The following is a 16,934-nucleotide window of genomic DNA, read 5'->3' as shown; positions in this document are numbered from 1 at the left end:
TATGAAATCTCAAACATCATTAGTGCCTTGAGATGGATTATTATGCAATCTACTCATGTAAAAATTAAAAAAAAGATGTTAGTGATCATAAATGATGATTTTAGTATCTACATCAACAACATGACTGACAATGGGATAAACATTATGCGGTTAGAGGATAAGGGAGAGCCTTTTAAATTACCATAACAGGTTAGTCTCAGATTAGTCCCAGCATGCATGATAAAAAAGTTAAAAGCCTATTAAGTTATGGTCCCAACTTTTGTGAATACTATACACATTTTCAATTAGCAGATTGTCAGTAGTTGGAGTGAAGAATTTAAGCACATATTATTTAAAGACGGGAAATTCTGTGTTCAAAATCCGAGATTGCAGCTTGTATTTTAAAACACGCCAGTACAGTACTGGGCAAGACTCGGGGACGCGGCAAACCAGCTGGACTCGCCTGGCTGCACGTAGGTGGTGAAGCAAGTGAATTTTGTATTTCTCTATTGGAGCGACCGCCTCCTAGCCAATGAGACACAAGCTTCCATACAAGGAGGACAATGTGCCCCTCCAGCATCTGATAAATAGCCTCGGTCCCTTACTCTAGCCTCGACCCGCCAATTAGTGGTTCGACCGGTTCCTCGTCATCTCTAGAGGCTATGGTGATCGACTTTCTATAGTTTAAGTTATCGTTTGTATTTTTAGAACAACATATGCTGGTCGGGAGTAATATACAATGCGATTTAAGTTACTTATTGCGTTAATCCAAGATTATTGATAATGCGATTTCGGGTTTTTGGATAGATGTTTTGGATACACATAAAAACAATAGTTACGTATAGTAATTTTACGGACCACCGAGTTTGTACTTAGTAGTTTCAAAAATATATTTTAAATACCGTGTCCCCGCAAGCTTATCACCCTAATTACGCTACTAACAAGATACTATTGAGGTAACTGTATGAGGTGAGCGTACCTTGATCCTGTTCAGGCTCCGGCGGAGGACTCAGTATCTGGAAAACCTCGCCGATGTCCGTCTGCAGTTCTTTGCCCTCGCTGCGGCGTTGGAGCTGGTGGATCTGCTCCATCTGGAGATGTTTCATAGAGCGGACGTGCTGCAGGAGCGGCAGCTTGGACCTGGACGAGAAGCCACACAACACACAGTGGTATATCCTGGGGCCCTCGGCGGAGTTGAGGTGGCGGAACAGCAAGGAGCTCGCCTCATGCCGCTGCCCTGCCGCGTGCAACTGCAGCTTGTGAGCGGAGTTGGTGTAGTAGTCACAAGCGTGGCAGCGCACTTGCACTCCCCCAGGGGAGGACACGTACTTCAGCTTCCACTCGTTCCGCGGTCCTCCCTCCTTCACGTGGTTCACGTGTTGCAGTCTCTGCAGATGCTTGTCCGTCTTGCAATGCAGTTGGAAGTTCGCTTTTAGATTGGTCTTGTACGTGCACAGCTTACAGACGTAGTTGCCGGCTACTAAAGCGAGGATTTCCTGCTCTCTGATTTTCGTTCTGTCCGCAGACAGGTGGTGGGATAGTTGCTCTAAAGAGTCGGTGGAGAAGACGTTGCACACGCAGCACTGATACAGGTGGTCGGGGTTGGGGTCCGCAGGCTCTGGTGGGGGCTCCATAGTCTCGGGATTCAGCCCCATGTCCATGTGAGGAGCGAGCTCAGGTGGAATGTGCGGTGGGAGCTGGCCACCCGTCATCATCTGTATCAGCAAGGCCTGGTTGTAAGCCATGTCCGCGAGAGCGGCCTCCGTGTGGGGAGGAGGCTTGTCTCCTGGCAACGTCAGTCCCGGGTGGAAGTGCATCAGAGACTCGAAGTTGAGTTGTTGATGATGTGACTGCTGGATTGCACTCAACGTTTGCATGTGTTTCACGTTCTGCTGAAGCACCATCATGTTGTGCGTGTGTTTCTCGCTCGTCATGTGGATGCGGAGGTTGCGGGCTACGTTCGTCTCGTAGTTACAGACGTCACACCTGAAGGTAGGTTTCGGCTTCTGACTCTGCCCACTCGTCAGTGGACTGTGATGGTGATGTGGGTGATGGTGGGCTCCGGGACTCGACATGCCGGCAGGTTTATGATGTTGAGGGGGAGTGGTAGAATGTTGACTCATGTCGTTAGGAACTCCTCCGTTTTGCAGTTCTTGCATGTTGTTTAAATGTTTGTCAGACTGCATGTGAATACTGAGGTTGCCTTTGGTGGTGGTCGAGTAGTTACACACTTCACATCGGTACGGTTTGTAGCCACATGTGTATGTTTCCCCTCTCGCCAGCCGAGGATGTGGCTGCCCCGCTATGCAGTAGATGCACGATGTTTCTGTTTCGGGATGTTTTTCTTTCATGTGGATCTCTAACGTTTCTTGGTATTTGTAATGCCAATTACACTTTGGACATTTCAAGGTTTTACAAGAGTTGCGAGAATGCATTCCGGCCAAGGGGCCACCGATACCCCCGAGCCTCGAGGAACTTAGAATGAGCTCGCACTTGGCACATTCGACCCCGCTAGGTCTGCCGCCCATGTGGTCGGGACACACGCCTATCGTCGTACCCGTGAGGAAGTTGGGCGGTGGTTGCGGGTAGCCGATGGACTGGGATAGTAGTGGGCTGAGGGTGGAGCCCGGTGAGGGACTCGCCCCCGGGGATACGCTGCTTCTACCGTTGTTGCCGGAAGAAACCGCCGAAGCGGACACTGGACTCTTGCGAGTCAAGTCCATAACACAGTTCATAGCACTCATCGATCTATTAAAATTATTACTACTAGAACTACCGTTTTGAGGTAGGGAGACCGAAGTCTCAGGAACTTGTTGACTGAGGACGGCTCGTTCGATACCGTCCACACACGTTTTATCTTCACCACACTCCGATGGACCGACCTCGCCGGGGCCGGGAGCCGATGATTGGACCTCGCTGTACGCCGTCGACGACGAGGTAGCGGTCAGGGACATCGAGGACTCTAGATGTTTGTCACCCCCGAACCCCAACAATGGCGACACTGGCTCCAAGAAAGACACGAGAGGCTCCTTCTCTTTCCCCACACACTGGATGATGGCCGACATATTTTTATGTCCCAAAATGTCCTTTTCATCCTCTCGTAAAACTAAATTATGGTCTCCCATCGCGTGCGCGACGAAAGACTTAGTGTAACCGAAAGACAGTTTGCAAATAAAACACATCAGGATAGGTTTGACCGGCACAGAAGAACAGTCTTGACCTGGCTTTTTGGTTTCAGAGCCTTCGGGTTTGTCCCCGTCAAAGCCCTTGTTCCCCCGGACCGTGTATACCCTGTAGCTGTGCATGATGGGAACCTCCGGAACCGCCTTCTTGTCCTGTAGCAGCTTGTTGGAGTACGGCGCGGAGTTGCCATACAGAGCGTTGTACAACGAGGGGTTTCTTGAGATGTAAAAGGCGTTGGCGATCTGAGGGAACACTTGAAACTGCGAGGGGTTGACTCCTCTGCCGTCGACGATGCAACCGTCACCGATCAGTTGGGGAAGTTCGCTGTCGTCTTCACTCAGCTCGCTGTCCTCGATTATATAGGCCGAGCCGTCCGGGTTGTAAACAATCTTGCCGTCGAACTTCTCGACATCACTGGTTCCCCAAGAGTCTTCGGCGTAGGCATCTTTAGTCCTCGCCTTCTCCGAGCTCTCCTCGGACACCATGGCCTCGTCTCGGACTAATGTTCGGTCCTGACAGTCTTCCGATAACCTCGTCGTCCCAGGGATCTGATCGTGGACAAACTTGCTACCCGAAGGCGGTGACGACATTCTCCTCTCCTCCTCGTCTCTGCCCGCGATGATTCCCGCAGGTGGAGATGCGGTGGTTTCGTCCTCGGGACTCATGGTGTCGTCTTCTTCTCTTTTCCTTTTCCTCTTCTTCCTGTTCTCGGCACAACTGTCCCCTTCGTCTAGCGACGTGTCGCCGAGGATAGGAGACGGCATCGCTGGATCGCTTCGACCATCACATGCTGAGATGCTGGGCACCTTGTCCAACCTGAAACAAAAAATATATTAAGTATGCGAGTACTAGGCCCTACTTCAAAGAGCATATTGACATTTACAGAAATTAAATGCATTGAATATGTAACTGCATCAGATAAATTTAAGTTTCCTATTCTTATGGGGAACAGCAGCAACTCTTCCACTTATGTCATCGTCACTAATATTACTTGACGTTTAACATTATTTTACTTAACAAATAATTAGCACCATATTATTTGTAAGAGATCCTGTTCTGCAGCTGGAGGTACATCGTTACACAGAGATTACATTGAGGTCGTATTGAGTGAATTTTTCTCACGTAGGAGGAGTTATTTGGAAGAGCGGGTCCTACAAAAGCAGCTTAGCCACCCAGGCTGCCTCGGCTTGTCTGGTCCGGACAATAAATTCATTACGATTGCACATTCACAATGACCACATAAATAGTGGGATTTGTTCGTCGAATGCCAAGGGACCTTGTCGACTGGAAAAAATGAAACGTTACAACTCGTTGCGGTCCGAAATGAGTTGTTGTATAATGAGTAAGAATTTTCTGTATGTGTCTGGTAGGTATCACAACTTTTCATCAAACAATTTCTATTTTAACATAAAGTATGTAAAAAACGAACTTTTTGAACAAACAACCAAGTGAATTTTACCAACTATTACGTATATTCAGCTATGAGCTTGGGTAGAATGACAAAATTCCCGGGCAATACAAAAGTCCAATTGATCGATTCCAGCCGTTACACAGAGATAATCCGAGTCCACAGTGACGGAGCGTTATCTGCAGGGCAGCTGTGCAAGCAGAGGTTATCAGTGTTACTGAACACATTCCGTTAATGATTTGTGACCAGGTAGAGGTAGAAGCAGACAGAGAGGCCTTGTGGAACGCAAACATCGGTCAACAAACAAGGGACAGGAAACTGCGAACCGAACTGAGCGCTCTTTGTCAGATAAGCTGAACCCCCGAGGCACTCCTCAAACTTCGGAGACGAAAGCGGTATAAAACAGAGGTTTTTATGGTGAATGGTTACACGATGTTTTCGTACCAAGTAGGTTGAACGTTGCATATGCCACATACTCTTTACCAACCGAATTAGGCACAATATTGCATTCTAATCCAGTCCATTGCACCACGATCGGCGTTCATAATTACAGACCCATTTCACATTTCACATTTAATTCAAAACGAGGTGAAATTAGGGCGCGCGTCGTGACCGCTGCCAGCTACGAGTGTTCACCCGCCATATCGGCGCGGTTATCGTCGAATTAACGCATTAACGTCCGTTATTGTGGAATTAAAGCATTAACGGGTCCGTTATAGTAAAATTAACGCGTCGTACTCCACGGCTATTACTAGAGGTGAGGACAAACCGAGAACGCAGGTTCGCTACGCCCGCGAGTACTGCAATCTACTGGTAACCGCGTACCTAGGCTTGCAGACTGTCATTATTCAATTGTGCACCACTGGAGGCGGCGCGGCGGGCGGTTACCATGGACATTTGCATTTGCGCGATATGTCCTTTGCTAAGCGTCTTTGTACTTGCTTCCTGCATGGCATTGGCAACTTTTAAATATTTCACAACTCCAACGATTTTTAATTTACAATCACTTCTTTCTCCACAAATTTCCAGCATCCCAATCCATAACTGGAGTTTCTGTCGATAAACGGTGTAGACAGACGGAGAGCGAGTGTGGGAATCGGGAGTGGCTGATTAGTGACCAGAATGAAGGGCGGTGCTAAGCTAATTACCTTACCTGGGCCATCGCTGATTGTAACAATTTTAATGCGGCTCCTCACGCACCGGTGGCTGGCGCCCACCGGACAAATTACACAAAGAAAATTGCCGTTCGGTATTAGGATCCCAATTATAAAGCGGACTTTGTCTTTCATTATGGCTTTTTGCGAGCTTCTCGCCGACTGGGGATGCACTTTTGCGGCAATAAATCTTGATTGTGCTCTAATTCGCGGCGGCAAAAGGGATTGCGACTTTGTTGCCAGTCATGTGATACAGAATTCGGAAGGTCGGTCACGAGTTCGGCTCACTTTGTGATACTTAGTATACAAGTACCGCTCGGTCGTACGTCGGAGGCAACCACGATTACGTCACTAACCACGTCCGAAGTCCCCTACCGGCGAAAGTCACAACCGTGCATTACATCGATCGTGCAATCACAAGATATCCCGCGTGCTTTCTCACGCCGCCCGTCGTAATTGAGCCGATTTTTTGCTTAAGGCCTCGGACTATTTTGTCCGCGCTGTATAATGATACATTACTGCGTTAATAAGCGAGCTCTACGGTAATAATTGAAACCGAACTTCGTGATCGGCCGGTAACTGCCCCATCATCGACCACCGCTTTCTCGGTCTGTGGATATCCTAGGGCACCCGCGCTAGATAACCGATCTACACGCGGCTCGTTTATGGCAGGAGTCGATCAGCTGTTTGGGAAGTATACATTGTTGAATTAGTTGAATTCGTAATTTATTGTATGTTTGTGAGTAAGTTACGGCAAAAATTTAGAAAAAACTCGATGTTTGGAACTAGATAAACAAAAATATTTGTTCACCTCTCAGTTTGTCAACGGGATAACTTTCAGTCGTTCAACACCTAACAAAACGAAAGTAACAACCGCGGAACAAAGCCCATTTCCCTTTCCGCGGCTAAATCAATACCGGGACCGGAGCTTTTAAAAACGTCGAGTGAGATTCACTCGCTGCAACATTAAGACGAGTTTCTTAAAACGCCAAATGGAAAATCTTTGTTTTTCGCGTATTCCACGGAAATCAAGCCCCTAAGTGTCTCGTACAAAAAGGCTTTCACCCCCCTCACGGGGTATTCCATCATCGCGAGAGAAAGAGGGAAACACATATATTTTTGATTGGTCGTCGGCCATTTTATGAATTCACCAACACAAATTCCCCCCGCGCCACCCCGAAGACGCGCGCACTCTGGGGGTGTGAAAGGGGAGGCGAAAATGAGCGGAATATAACTTTTTGCGAAATAAGCGAGAGAAGGCGTTAGGGAGTCTGGGTGGATTCAATTATGAGAGTAACCTGCCAGCTTATTAGAGGGTCGGTCATCCCGCTGGAGGAAAATATGAGGAATGATTTATGTTGAGAGAATGTCGGAGGATAAAGAGAAACGATTGTTTCAATGTTGGAAGAACCTTGTGCGTAGGGCGAACAACGTTGTGTTTACAATCAGGTGTAAATAAAAAATTCTTTGATTTACGTTTGAGATACGTTTATTACATATCTAAGGTGTACAAGTTTAAAAAATAATCGTAGAATACATTTATTAGTGGGGATTTATTTAGTCACAGATGAGTTTTATTATTTATGACGGTAAAATAACGACGTTGGAAGTTTTGAACTGCAAAAAGACTCACCAGGCACAAAACTTTCTTCAAAAATTCCTCTAGACCAAACAAAATTTCACAAAATTGTTTTCACAAATTTCCCAAACTTCTGACCACATTCGCCGACTCCCACCACCACCTACGCTCCTTGGTCAGATAAATCTTAAAAATCCGAAAGCGCGACGGCAGCCGCGCCTCCTTGATTTACTGGCTTTTTAATTATCCATTCAGACAGCAGCTTTGTGTTGTCACTTAATTGGCCAAGATTTGGGGGAGTTAAAGAGACAATATTTCTGTCCACGCAATATGCGGGTTATACGGGCTCTGATTCTGGTTTGATTCCAGTTCCAATTCACAGGTCACATTCCAGTTTGCCCTTATCATTGATTGAATCAGCCCTTATGTCGCTCGATTCCCTAACGGATTGACAATAGTTGGAAACTATGGGATTGGGGTAGGTTGTGTTCCCCAGGATGTGGGTAAATTGTGGGGTAATGTGTTTTACAACACGTGAAGTACTATTTATTTCCTGTAAGCACAAATAATACGTAAAATCACACTTGTAATAATATATTTACACCTATAGTACTGTGTACTCACAGGACGGTAGATACTCTTACAAGATGGTAAGTAGTGATCGATTTCGATTGGACACTCCAATCATCATCAGACACAATAGGCGATTGACAATAATCAAAATGGAGTCCCTTACATATACTGTACTATTGGATACCATTTATTTATTTATTTATTCCAACTCCAAGATCACCAATTTACAATGTGGATTCGAGAAGCCTATGTTGTAACAACATACATTTTAACAGATAACTTAACTTAAATCCATGGCAAGAGCAAAGCAACATTGGTAACAGGAAATATAATCTTGACTAGGAGAGCAATAATTTAACAATGAAGTACAAAATAATTGTGAAAAAGCAATAACAAAGGTAAGAATTTGGTCCGGCAATACAGTTAAAGCAAAACAAAACAAAAATAGATCACCTCTTGCCATCTTTTATATGTATTTACTGTCTTGTGGGTAAACAATATAAGTGTAAATATACTATTACAAGTGTTATTTGACGTATTCTTTGTGCTTTCAGGTAATTTAATAACCCGTAAGATTAATTTTAATTATTTATTTAACAAACAATTATTAAAAAAGTCTTTTGCAACTGGGAAATTTAATAATAAGTTTTTATTTAATAATTATTAACCTGGGTGATCAATTATAGATCATATAATCAATTGGCATTGTGTAGGAATTTAACCCCTATAAAATAAAAATATAATTTGTAAAATTTTACACAATTAATCGAAAACTAAGTAAATAACTCAATACAAACGTAAAAAGTTAAAATATCTCTCCAATTCACCTAAAAAACAATTATTGGGTGCCCGAGAGGGTTGGACAACGTACTGTCAACTCCCCCTCACAACTACCCCTAGTAGTTGCAGAATTGTCCGCTAGGTAGGGTGAGCGTGCAGCGCTGTCGTACAACTGACCTACGCTACGTCACCGTAAACTTTATAGCACTTTTATAAATCAATAAACATGATTTAAGAGCAACATTCCACCCAAAAGTACCTGTAAATGTTTATATACCTCGTGACGTAATACAGACACACATCTTAGTATTGTTATGTAATGCTTGGAAATACGATGGACGATTATTTTTGTCCCAGTACAATCTTTGTTGATATTGTTCAGTGATCTTTTAGAAAAAATATTACATGTATAAAATTTTACAATTGTTCAATTTTGTTAGGTAATTACGTGATATGCTTTTGCAATGACTATAATTGAAGTCTAAAATGTAGTTAAATGGTATAACTATGATGTAAATGTTATGAAGTAGATTATATTATATGAAAAAAAAAAATTGTATATATATATATATTTGGGGGCTTGTATTATCGTTGCGTTATTAGTGGAGTGATTTAACCAACCTCAAAATTTCAAACGCAAACTAAAGAAAAACCTTGCAACAAATCAAAACAGCTGAAATATGAAAGAACCCCCACAAGGTGCGAGAAATTGAGGAAGCCCTGACACCTGGACCATTGTTGCTATGGAGTACATTGGTATTGTTGGACATTGGCTTTCCAGAGCTAGGGAAACTCTACAATGCGATCAGATACATTGTATACATCCCGACCTTCATATGTAGGTCTGGGACACTACATCTGTGTTATGCGTGATTTGGTACGGGGTAAATATTGGGAATTGTGGCATGGAAGTTAGATTCAACTATTAAAGGAAAAATTGTACTGCAAACTAGGTTTTTAGGAGCCAAGAAAAGTGCATTGAAGATGCAGTTATTGAATAATTTGTACTTTTCTACTATCTTGACCCTACTAATTTTATCGTATGGGTATGGGGTAGTAAATAGCAAAGTGATGTTTGCGTAAATAGTAAAGTACCTTGAAGCCTTAGTAATTGGAATTTGAATAGTTTCAGTAAATAAAATGTATATAGTCCACAGTTCAATGCATACAGTTTAAGGGAATTACTAATAAGCATAAGTATACATTTTATGATGACAAATTAAATAGCTTTATTTTGTGTCCTATGGGAAAATTTCTATTTAGTTCGAATTGCAATAGACCTAAGCATTTAACTAAAACCAAACAATTTATAATATTTTCTATGCCTCAAACGTAAAATTATACGTACACAATAAAAGCATACCTATAGAATAATTGCTATTAAGAATTGCATAATATTGTTTAGAGTTTATTTACTGAATCAAATTTCACGGATTGTTAAATGTAATTATGAGCGTCAGTGTTCGAGTTATCAGTAAAACGATAAATTTATACTGAACAATTGTTTCAAACAATGTATAAAATCATGTCATTTAGTTCATTTAATGTTATCTTTCTTACTCGATGTATATGATGTAGTTAGTGGCTATAAACTATCATTAAATTAAGTCGTCAACACAGTCACACAACAATAAAGTTACTTTATTCCACAACACGGTATGAAATTCAAATACTGTACACTGAAAACTAATTTCAAAGTAGAAACTAATATAACCACATTTACATAAGAAGCGGAGTCGATGCGATAATCGATTTTTTTATAATCGATACGTCAATATGTAATTAGAGTAAATGTTGGAAACAAGCGTATCCGGGAAACAGGACTCCATTAGCCCCTTAATGACACCAATTAACGAAAAGAGGCTGATTCCAGGAAACTCCTACTGTACGCTTCTGATTTGGATGGCTTGGATTAAACTTTTATTTAAATAGACAAAACAAAGATAACTGTAGTAAAATAAATTTTACAGTACTAGACTAACCATTTTCTCTAAACGTAAATAAAATTTCAAAAAATCCACATTGTACCAGGAAAGTTTTTCAAACAAAGCGTCATCCAAAACCAAGAATTCCAAGATAATTACGAACTTTATCCTATCTAACAATCTGACGGGCTTTGTCATTCGATATTTTTGCAGAAACGTAATACTATCGATGCTAGAGACTAATAGGTGCCAATTACAAGGTGATGCTTAGCGATTGGGTTACCAGGTACTGAAATCTCTGTCTTTTGCTGTATTCTGTGCTCAGATCACTTAGCTAGTAATATAAACTGGACACGGAAATTCTGCTAGAAAATCCAGATGTAATTTTGTTACAAACCTCATTGCCTTGTGGCTATACTAATTTTAAAAGGTTAAAACTTTTTGGCATAAAAAGTTGGTCCTTCGAGCCGGATTTTGTTTAATCTAGATTTACAATAATATTTATAATCGTTTGTCCAACCCACAATCCCCTAGTTCAAATGTACTAACATTTACTTTATACCCTAGTACAAATGATGGTAAACTTCTTACAATTCTCTGATTCGGTGTTATATCCAGTTGTACCTCTAGCTCTAGTGGTTCAGATATACTATGGAAGTATGTGCATGTCTAAAATCTCCATTGGCTTGTGGGTTTATGTACGTACAATCCTTGTGTATGCTAAAAGGTTGTTAAACAAGACTTTTTGGCATAAACAAATTTTGGTCCTTCGAGCCGGATTTTTTCTACATTTACAATAATTTAGTATGTATGTGTCTACGTCTGGTAAAACCGACTGGGCCTAGTGTTTGTCACCATATTAACCATTGGCTTATGGCTTTATGTATGTACAATCCTTGTTTATGCCAAAATGTTAAAATAAAAAAAATTTTTAGAAAAAAAAATATGGTCCTTCGAGCCGGATTTTTCTACATTTACAATAATTTAGTATGAGCGTGTCTAGGTCTAGTAAAACCAACTGTAATATCATATTAACCTGACATGTTATAGTTTACAGTGTCCAAATTCCACCACATCAAATCCAAGAGCCACTCCGAGGCCACGTCAACCTCGGTCCCAAAGATAATCCTGCCAAGGTGGCGCAACACACATTGTTCTCCTCAATGACGCTCTCTTTTGTACTCTGTTTCCAAAAAAGTGGATACCGTAGATAATTATAATGGGGTTGGTATGACGGACAATTAACTAGACTATACGACGGCGCTAATTGCACTGGCAATTGTCCCCGTAAAAAGATAATCCAGCCATGACCACGAGACGTGCCACGGACGCCATCTTGGATTAGCCGAGGGATTATACTGATACAGGACAATCACTGGGAAGGTAATAGCGGGGAATAAATGAGTCGTAGTGTGGGAATTAATTAAGTAACTGACAATTTTGTTGACAGAAAGAAAAAAACCTTGATAAATTCCTTCTGACTGACAACCAAAATGAGCCAGCTTGGAATTTTATATCTGAATAGTTGTCAATAAAAAAGAAAATATGTTAAATTCACATTTTGGGAGTCAGCCACAAACAAGCAGACATATGTTGATATAAGATTCGTATAGGTGTTCCTGCAGTATAAAACGTAATAATAACAAAAAAAAAATTAAAAATTCTATATAACCCGAAAGACAAAACTGAAATTTTATGTGTAGATGATTAGAAGTGATGGATATGAATTTTATTGAAGCAGGGTTCACAACATTGTCCGATTTACAAAATGTAAAATGAAAGCCTAACTAATTACCTATGTACAAATTAACCTCAACCAATCCAGTATTGGAAGGAAGCTAAAATGTTAGCTTACCACGATTTTGAAATCTACCACAACAAATCCAACTAAATCTAATGCAACCAATTTCTGATAAAAAAAATTACCTTACAGAAACGAGTTTGAAAACAAAAAATCTACATTTCTGAAAAAAATGCCTAACTAAGCACCCATACGACTTTGGGAAGAACAAATCCAAATCAATATCTGTATCAGAATAAACAAACTAAATCAATCTGCTACGCATTGGAGACAAAATTTAACCTAACCAAAACAAAATTCTGAGAGATATACTTGTATACCTAAATATGCTAGCTAACCTGAACGAGTAGAAACATAAAACATAACATTTAAATCAAAACTCGTATCTTACCAGCTGTACCAAGCTCTAACAAAAAACTAGACACTTTTTCACAACAAATCAGTGCACAACTGAACGATCCAGAACTTCGAACTCGACAATCGTCTGATTAATTTTAATCACACGAATGATGAGCCACTTGACAAATAATTACGTTATTGATAACAGTGATAAGAGAAAACGGAGCAGGTTTTGACAAAACAGACAATAGCATGTTTGTACAAGATAGCTTCGCAACTGGACAAAGGTTCGTTTCGTAACCTTTTGTTTTGTCTAAAAAGTAGGTAAATTTAATTCGGTGTTAAAGTTGAATGACTTCTGGGTGTATTTTTAGTTTTTAGTTTTAGTACAGGAACTAAAGCTATGAAGACAATTTGGGGTAAAATTAAATGTCATTTCCCCAGATATTTCGGTGTAGTTGAGAATAAATTGTGATAAACATGTAAACGCTTGTAAACACTAGATTTAGGTGTACACAAATGCGCTATTACTTTCTCAAAATCAAGATGCAATTTTAACCGTTTTAAATTCTGAAACCAATTTTTTCGCAAAAATCAAACGTTTCCACCAGAATAACACCGGCGGCGTTACATTCCACGCACACATAGGACTTTACACACACACATATAGTGAGGGTCAGCAGGGCAGTAAATAGAGCAACAGAAGCAATGTCCAGCGGGGGGGGGGGGAGGGGGCGTGAAACCCCAACACTGAGCCGCACAGGAATTCTGATCCTCTAGATAGCTGGGGATCCCCACACCGTGTTATAGCTTTATCCCGTAGCCAAGTTGTGTGATAAGGAATAAATATGTCTGAATAAATATAGTGTTTACTGATAGACTTGAGTAATTAACGCGTTTGTAAAATCATAGACGAAAAGAATTAAATATAGACTGTCAGCCGTGCTGCGGTTACCATGGTTACAATGTTCTGGCGCACACCGCTGGGAGCGCCGTGTAGTTATGTAGCGCGTATGCCGTAACTACATGGCGCTCCTAGTGGTGTGCGCCAGAACCTATGGTAACCAAAGCACAGCTGACGGTCTATATTTAATTATTTTTGGCTATGCTAAATCGAAACTCTTTTGTAACCGTTTCCCGTAGAAATGGGTAAAACGTGTTTAAATGACGAAACAGGTCAAATTGCGAGAAATTATATTTAACTGGTAATAAATGTTCTGTTGAAAATTTTGACCCTCATGTCAATTTAGTTAACAATTTAAATTACCGCGTTATGTTACAATTTTGTCAAATGGGGGTTATCCTGCCAAACTACGTACAGTAAACTATAGTATGTGTGATGGAACCTGTCTCCTGACGCTTGGTAAGACTATCCCGAGCCATTGGTCATATCTTGGTAGACGTACGGTCAGAAGACAGGTTTTCTCATACATACTATAGGTGCAAAAATGTATTATTATCTTAAACCATTTGTCATATCGTGGTAGACGTAGGGTCAGAAGACAGGTTTTCTCATACATACTATAGGTGCAAAAATGTATTTTTTCTTGTTGTTTTTTTCTCCTCCAACCATTCCCATACATGATGACACACGAAAAACAAAATATTCTCAAAATTTTAAGACAAACCTGTCCACACCTCCCAAATGTCCACACCGAGTATCAACCAAAACACTTTCTGGAGTCCAACGCTACCAACATTACACCCATGGTCCTCACAACACAGAAATTGTATCAAATCCTCCTGGAGGAGAATCAGGAGAGCCACGAAGCCAGAGATGGTTCTGGAGATAAAGACGAACAGTGCTAGGCCGCATCCGCAGGTGCGAGATGGGCTGATAGCATTGTGACCGACCGCGGTGCAATTAATAAGCCTGATTAGTAGAAAGATGGACAGATAACCGGGGTATTGCGCGGGTAAAATATGACGGCAAAGTGACAAAGGCAGTGTGGAACTATGGGTAAACTGGGAGCGAGGAATTGTGGGTGAATATGTGAGATGACGAAGTTGAAAAGGATTGAGGATGCATTCAACTACTGTAGTTTTAGCTTCTATCACATCATAAAGAATAGGGACAATGGATGAAATGTTGATTAATACATTTGTAATTAAAATAAACATTTTTTTTACTTTTATAGAGTTTTTTGTCATCTAATTGTGAAATGGCTTTCATCGGTAAACTAAGTTTTGGTGTCGATGAAGAAGTTTTAAAGTTTCTACTAATGCCATTACACCATGTATAAAATTTGAGATTTTCTTCCCGGGATATAATTTTGATAAATACATTCAGGAAAGAAACTATATTGTTGAACTATATCGATGATTTCGGAATACTTTGACCGGAAAAGAAAATTTCGATCTTGACTGATGATGAAATTAGCTTTGTGGGGTTTTAACGGACCCCTTCATATCAAGAATAATATTTAGAGGGTTCCAAAATCCATGCGATTACTTATTGATAAAACAAAAGCCAATTGTTGGCCTTTTGACATTACAGGATTTTAAACAAATTTCTCATTTGAGTAGTTAGTGTATTTCGTTTCTCTGAAGGCTTAAAAAAATACGCTAAGAAAATTGGTTTAGAAACATCACTACAGTATCACTTTGTGCTGTTGGTATTTAAGCATTTGGTATTTGGGAATTTGATAATTTGGGGGTCTTACTAAAAAATAAAATACAAAGCGTACTTGTAAAGACATCATCAAAGATACAACTAAATTCACCCAAAACCAATCGCTTCGAAATTGTCGGCAAAATCTACAAACAAATACTTTTATGGTAAAGCTTATACAATGGGAAGTAATTAAACTGAGTTTAATAGACCAATAAATAAAGCAATGTGACTAATTTCCACCATAAATTACAACAGTTACGAGCACTTGTATTGATGTGTAATTAAAATCAAATTGCCCAGGAGCAAAAATAAATCAAGCGAAAATTAATAAATAAGTTTATTAACGCGATAAACTAACTGTAAAACATAAGATTGCAACAGTAAACATTTATGTGGAAAACGATAAATTTGAGGTTGTGAAATACTATCAATTGTTTGTAAGACTTTCGTTTTAGCAAAAAAAAAATTGCGTAGGATTTTTGTTAAGTACTTTCTTGTATTTTCAAATTTTTCATCGGAAAATATTCACCCAAGTGTACAATATCACAAAATGAGAATCATAGATCATTTTAAGAGGAATCAATCTTCCAAAAAAGCAAAACCCAAAAACAATTGTCTTTGAGAAACACAATAATGAAAACTATGCAAAAAATACCAAACGCGGGGAGAAAAGTGAAACCAACCCTTTTTCTAGTCACAAATCTAATAACCAGAAGGTAAAGGTGTCCAACCTTGAAACAAAAGAACACGTGTGAAGTTGTAAAGAATTCCCTAAAACAACAGCTACGAGCCGAGCTCTCTAGGACTAGGCTACCTGGAAGTAAAGGGGGCTGCTGTAAATGTAAAAGCGAAACTAAAAGATGGGGAAGACCCACAAAGGGTTGCCAACCTATGCGACAGATGTGCGAAAATACAGGTGCTATCCGAGGAGCCGTGGTTTGGCGTTGGCAACACTGTATAGAAGAATGGTTATGAAATTGAAATAATCATTAACAATTAGAAAAACAAATTGCAAAGTCTACTGGCCATCTGAAACACCAATCAACATGCGCTTTACAACAAAGTGCATTATAGTGTACAAATGCGTACCAAAGAATTGTTTGGATTATATCTGAGTCGAAATTGAAACACAATCGAGGTCTTGGGATTCTGAGCTGTATAAATCACGAAGAACAAAACATAGATAACAATCACGTAAATGTAGCGTAACCAACAAGATGGACGACGTTAGGCGACACCTTGTTGGAACATGCAAAACATCACTTAGTGGATTAAACATCAAAAGATGGCGCTCGGGCGCTAACATGCGTGGGGGCAGTGAAATACTAAATTTTGAGTCCCAAAGTTAACAATTGATATACCTGAACCATTTGGAGAGTGACATAATTTTTACCTCAGACGTTTATTTACTTATTAACAATGTAAGCTTCGTTTCTTTACACTCGCAACAAAAATGGACAGTCAATTTGTAAGTACAAGTTTGTAAAAAATATTTAAGGCGGAAACTCATTTTAACTTCTAGTAAGGTAGGTATATGAAGGATGGAAAGAAATATTCTAAAATTATCGTTTAAATTGGCCTACTGTAGCATTTTTAAAG

At 40.4% G+C, this 16,934-nt stretch overlaps 1 protein-coding gene across 1 annotated transcript in view; it reads right to left on the bottom strand.

The window, feature by feature from the left end:
* LOC129004375 (zinc finger homeobox protein 3) overlaps positions 1–16,934 on the bottom strand; it is a 44,094-nt gene that overhangs the window by 16,769 nt on the left and 10,391 nt on the right. Inside the window, exon 2 of the mRNA XM_054432943.1 lies at positions 959–3,978. Within this exon, the coding sequence (XP_054288918.1) occupies positions 959–3,926 (2,968 nt within the window). The 5' untranslated portion in view covers positions 3,927–3,978. The remainder of the gene's footprint in view (positions 1–958; positions 3,979–16,934) is intronic.

This window comes from Macrosteles quadrilineatus, unplaced genomic scaffold (genome assembly GCF_028750875.1).
Source record: "Macrosteles quadrilineatus isolate MER2022 unplaced genomic scaffold, UCM_ALF_1.0 Scaffold_9__3_contigs__length_116548681, whole genome shotgun sequence".
Classification (NCBI taxonomy): domain Eukaryota; kingdom Metazoa; phylum Arthropoda; class Insecta; order Hemiptera; family Cicadellidae; genus Macrosteles; species Macrosteles quadrilineatus.
This window is presented reverse-complemented; position numbering and strand designations above follow the sequence as displayed.